Consider the following 5,974-nt stretch of genomic DNA (forward strand, 5'->3'; position numbering starts at 1 on the left):
AGGAAACTGCTGGAGGGAGAGGAGGACAGGCTGGCAAATGGCATCAAGGCTATCAACATCTCCCAACAGAGCAGTAAGTCATTTTCTTCAACCTCGCTTTAATTGTCTTGTCTGATTGGTTCTTCAGTTTTAACAGATTCCACACTCTTCCAGTTTTAACTGTTGTCTCTGACCTCCCTTCTCTCAACAGCAAGCTACGGAGGCTTTCCCATGGACAGCATGAAGAGCAGCTACTCAAGTGGCTACTCCAGCGGTTTCAGCAGCGGATATGGTGGCGGCAGTGCATATGGCAGCGGCAGCGGATATGGCGGCGGATTCGGCAGCAGCTCGGGCGGCTTCAGCAGCGGCAGCGGCTACAGCACCACCACCCAGAGCAAGAAAAACGTCGTTATCAAGATGATTGAGACCAAGGATGGCAGAGTGGTGTCTGAGTCCTCCGAGGTCATTGAGGATTGAGCTGTCTAGTTAAGAGGTGTAGCTACCTGTCTGCTATCTCCTCTCTGGTAGTTTTATACTCACAGTTCACCCCCAGCACCCCTCAACTATTGTAATAAACAAGTCTGAAGTAAAATGCTTGCCAGCCACTCTCCAGTTGAGCCTAATTGTTTTTCATGAAGCAATAAATGATCCTAACACTACCAAAGATCTGAAAGGGACCAAAGAATTTATTTTGTATGTCTGATGTCTGACTGTCTGTACTAAAAGAGTAGTTTTGTCTCAGAAAGAGAGCTAAAAACTGGGCGAATTCATACACTCCCTTGAAATAAACAACAGATATTCTATACACGGAAGGCTGTTTCCTTCAAAACGGTGTTGCATCAAATGGACTGTGGTGTGAAGGAATGTGAATGTAATGAAACAGTGCTTCAGCACTGATGGTCAACTAATGTCATAAAATTGCCTGCTACAGTAGGTAGTGCATGTCTTCCCTGTGCGTGTCCTGTAACTGAAACTGTTCGACCCCTTAGGAGGCTGCCCACGTCAAACTGTTGTCCTGAGGTGCTGTTTTTGCTACCAATAAAAATGTGTTTACTGAAAAGAAAATTATGTGTTTGTTTAAATTTTTTGATGATGACTCAAAAGAAAGAGAGTAAATTAACTTGAAGTCCAATAAAGCTGACAGTGCTTAAGTAGTTTTGAATCTGTAAATAGGGATAGTTCTTGATCAGTCCTTCAAGTCACAAGGATAATAATACTATTACTATATTTAAATATATATACAGAAGGTAAATATATAATATATATTAACAGTAAAGTCAAATATCACCTGTTTTGTTATATTTTCACATCAAAGTCCCACCATGTTGGTTGAAGGAGTGGAGATGTTCGATGACTGACCTAGGCTCTGTCATATCTTGTTTCTTTTGTGACATTCAACATAATAACATTTCACTGGCCATGTTTGGATAGTGGCTTTTAAATCTCAAAATACTGAAAAAAGTATTAAAGGTACAGGACACCTAAAATAGTGAGTAAATTAGTTTTTTGGGTTCTGACATTAGCTTCAAACTCACACAGAGAAATAAGTCCAAATATAGAACACTGCTTTAGGCCCTGGGTGTTGCCTTTGATGTTTTACTGACAGGTCATTCAGCCCGATTAACAAGATTAAGTGCAGACGTGTTGACCTCTGTATGGTTTAACAATGTATCAATAATTAAAATAATAATAACTTTATGTAGTACCTTTTAAAACTGAGTTTACAAAGTGCTTTGACAGACAAAGCAAGAACAGGAGGCTCAGAAGGCAATATAAAAACAGAGTAACAACCTTTTTCACCTGACATTTCCACTTTTCATAGCAAGAACAGCAGTGCAACTATTAACATTAGTTATCTGTAAGCTCTGTTCCATTTAGGTGTCCCTGTAGGCCATATAGCCATAATCAGTGTTATTAATTACACCTGTGCTATGACATCTTGAAATTTCTGCGTGGAAAAGGTAATTTACAGAAGAAGCTGGGTATTTGATTATCCTACATAGTTTTATATAGAATTATTCAATTTGACTAAATCAACAAATAATGTTCAGTATTTGGAGACAATGTGAAGCCAGAACTGGACAACAAACGAGGCTGGTTAAGAAGAGGACACGGCCATGTTGGAATTAAGAGTTAAGGAAGTAGCAGGAGGTGAGTTTGGCCAAACGTATTGTAGCAATGTAGATATACAGACATGTTAGATAATATTAAAAAATGTAACTACTTCTTTTCGGCCACTTGGAAGCAGCTGAATATCACCTTGTAATGTAACTTAAAGCGATGTGTCGGTCGCGAACAAGCCGGTTCAAAGAGCCGGCTCTTTTAAGTGAACGATATTTTTTATTGAATTTTTTTTGTGAAGTGATTCAAGACAGAATGATATGATGGTGTCCACGCTACAGGCCAGAATACAGGATACAGGCAGATACAAATAATAATAAAATATACAACACTTAGATAGTTGATGGCGGTTAGTTCATAGAGACACATAAAACTGTTGGATGCTGCTGTTTTGCACAGTGCACTATATTTATTTTTTATTATGTTATTTATTTATTATTATGTTTACTCTATAAATATAACTTTGGTTTTATTTGTCCAGATGTCAGTTGTTGGCATTAACAAAGCACATTTACTTGAGTCCTGTCTTTAATTGACTTTTTTTTCAGTACTTTACTTGTTTTGTTCAGGGTGTGCGTGTCCTCTTTTTACTTTTTATTTCTATGCTTAAGTTTTCACAGGTGTTTCTATCTGCTTTGTGTAGCAGAGTGGTTCTACAGCAAGTTCATTGGGTGGTTTCAGAGAGTTACAAGGGTCTGTAAATGGAATGAAAACAATTGGATACAGCAATTTATTGGTATTAGACAATGTCATTTTTACTTTTGAATACTTCAGTACATAGACTGTATTGAATACATCACTAGTAACTTAAGAGGCATGTGTTAGCAAACTAGCCTAAGTAGCTAGCTACATCTTAGGTTAGCAGACATGGAGCAACATTATTCATTTGGCTTTAAATGTAAAGTCCATTATTCCCTCTCCTTCTAGCTGTTTTGCTCTCTCGTAGCACTCCAGAAAAATATCTGTCTCTTTAGCTGCTAAATGCTTATTATGTTCAGCTAGCTAGTTGCTTTGGTCTGTTTGCCATTTGCTACAGTCAGGTTTAATCTCAAAGTAGCTAAAGAATGTGTGCAGCTGAGATTCCAGACAAAAATTGACAGTATATAACATATATATAATATATAATATATAATATATATAAAACAAGGCAGGCAAGAGGCTTAAACAGCTTTGCTTGTTTTAACTACTTTTATGTTTAGTTAACTGTTATATACCGTAGTATTATATTGCTTATATTGCCATAGCAACGTCAGGCTCATGGTATGGGGCTTTGAGTAGGGCTACACTATATGGTAAAAACATCGTATTTTGACACACACTGCGATTGCAATATGATTCACAATTATTAGTGTGGGAATGATACTTTTTGCATTACAAATTTAATGTTTACTGAAAAAACTATTGAAATCATGATGATGTGAAATCTGTGGGGGTCTCTACCAAACAAGTACGTTTTCTTACATCAGAACAAGAGTTGTAGGCCAGGCAATCTCCAGGACCTGCAGCACTTTATTATAATACTGTGTGTCACTCATTTTACCTTGATCAAAAATAAATTGCAGCTTATAAGATTTGCCTGTTGCACTTTGCCATATTGCGATTTTGACAATATTTCAATTAATTAAGGTCTTCTGCATTAATTCTATGGTCTTTTTAAAAATGTATTTGCATCAATGTTAATTGGGATGTCCTTAACATCCTGACATCTGGATTTCTATTTCTATGGTGATTTTTAACTGTCATTTGATGTATTTTCTGAATGACGTTTCCTGTCCCTTAATTATTTTTATTTCCGCTCCATCATTCTAACTAAATTGATGAACAAGATTCATCCCAAAACATCTTATAGCATACAATTACTTTTATTTTAGGACAAATGGCCAAGTAATGATTTGTCTTTGGTATTTATTAGGGTACTATTCTAATTTATTGTTCAAGCTATCAGTCATTTCCTTGATTAATCAATTAGTTGTTTGGTCCATAAAATGTCAGAAATTTGTGACAAATGATGATCAGCCCAATGGGACGTCCTCAAATATATTCAGTTCAATGTCATAGAGCACTAAAGAAAGCAGAAGATAACCACATTTGAGAAGCTGAAGAAGACTGAAAGCATTTTATCGTTTTTCAAAATAGTTGGCAATAAATTAGCTGATATCTAATCAATTCATCAATTAATTGCTGCAGCTTTTTGTAAACAACTTTATCACCCTCCAACGGCTGTGCTGGGCAGCTCCAGTGTATCTATACGAACAGCATTTAGGTTTAAGAAACACTTGGTGAACTCAAACTCAGGCAGGAGGGCATGGAGTAAAATTCTTTACATCTCTTTTTAGCAATTGACCACCAGGGGTCAACATTGCACCCCTAGAACTGAGTATGTAACTCTGCAAGTCAGGATGAGCCCTCTCACAGGAGGACTGAGGTTAAATGCCTGGCACACCCACTGTGTGTGTATAGTGTGGGTGTGTCTGTGTCTGGGATTCATAACTGGAGAAGGGCCTGTTACTCCAAAATGCAAAGCAACACAATAGTTGTCTATCCTGAAAAGTAAAGTTACTCTGAATAGGGGGCTTTATAGAAAACATGACAAACATATGTATCTCAAACAAAGTGAGCCAAACAACTGTAAAAATAGGATCTATTTTTCAATGTATTTTTAGCATGCAGCCAAGAAGAGTTGAAATGACATGCCTTTACATTATATTAAATAGAAATATGTTGGCAGATTTTTCGATTTAGTAAGACCAGCATTAAATTCCCAACCCTCAATCTGCTATCAATCAGACACATGCTAGAGCAGTGAGACATTATAAGTACAATACATTTGTGTGTGTGCATGCCAGCGTATGTTTGCTTACTTGGCATACTCGGTCACAACAGAGGGAGTCCTGCTGTCTCTCAGTGTCCCACTGAAGCTTCCTAGAAGTCCTTATCCACAGTTGAAACAGTGTACGAATGAAAAGTAGACCTATCACTACAAATGTAATTGTGCAATATCACATAAAAAAAGATCACCCTTTAATGAAGAATACTCAGGAGGGTGGAGCAGTAAGACCCAGCATTTCAGCATGTAGCAACCTGAGCTGGCATCCATTTTACTCTTTCACTCAAGGAGGCAGTATTGTGTTAGTCTCACCCTGAACATGATCCTTTTTTCATCTTGTACTAGCAACCCCTTCATAGTTTAGAGCATTGTTTGATTCACTATTAACAGCACATTTTGTGTAACAGATCGTATGTCTAATTACTGTATTACTTACTCACTGCTGTTTTAAGATGTGCATGAGAAATGGTGTAATCACAGAAAGACAGTTCAGTGTACGTGCTACAGCTCATGAAGTGTGCATCAGGTGCAGCAGTTCCACCCAAAGTGTCATCCCTGGACGCCATTAGAGTCTGATTCATAATCACTTATGGGCACACAGAGTGGGCGAAGTATAAAAAGGGTGTTTTAAAGTGTCTGCCGTCATGCACAACTCTTATAATAAGCACTAGAGAACTGTGTTAACGAAGAGGACACCCAGGTACTAAAGCCTGTTCACAACACTAAAACACAATAACACAACAATCAGACAAATTAATCATGTAAAGGTGAGATTTTGGCGGTGTGCATGTTGGCTCCTCTGCTAGCCTCAGTAAGCTGTGATTTCCCAAAAAGCCCCTCCCTGTGTCTTCACACAAACATGGCTATGTAACTTTGCAGAGGTTGTTTGAGCCCGCACTGTGGTTCATGCCTCCTGAATGCCTTGAACCAAACTTTATTACAAGCAGACCTACACTATGAACATACTATAGTACTATGATTTATTATTTATCATCTTTAGATAATCTCATTTTCAAAGGGGCAGCACAAAATAGCCACCTCCTGTTA

The 5,974-nt window shown here is 37.8% G+C and overlaps 1 protein-coding gene across 1 annotated transcript in view; it reads left to right on the plus strand.

Annotated features, from left to right (window-relative positions):
• The window catches only part of LOC118323875 (keratin, type II cytoskeletal 8-like), a gene marked incomplete in the record, with an annotated part of 5,581 nt that extends 4,537 nt beyond the window's left edge, over positions 1–1,044 (plus strand). The window contains 2 exon segments of the mRNA XM_035655934.1: positions 1–73; positions 191–1,044. Coding sequence (XP_035511827.1) covers positions 1–73; positions 191–456 — 339 coding nt within the window.
• Positions 1,045–5,974: the final 4,930 nt, after the last annotated feature.

Source organism: Morone saxatilis, unplaced genomic scaffold (assembly GCF_004916995.1).
Source record: "Morone saxatilis isolate NCDOM2014 unplaced genomic scaffold, NCSU_SB_2.0 Contig15, whole genome shotgun sequence".
NCBI classification, from domain to species: domain Eukaryota; kingdom Metazoa; phylum Chordata; class Actinopteri; family Moronidae; genus Morone; species Morone saxatilis.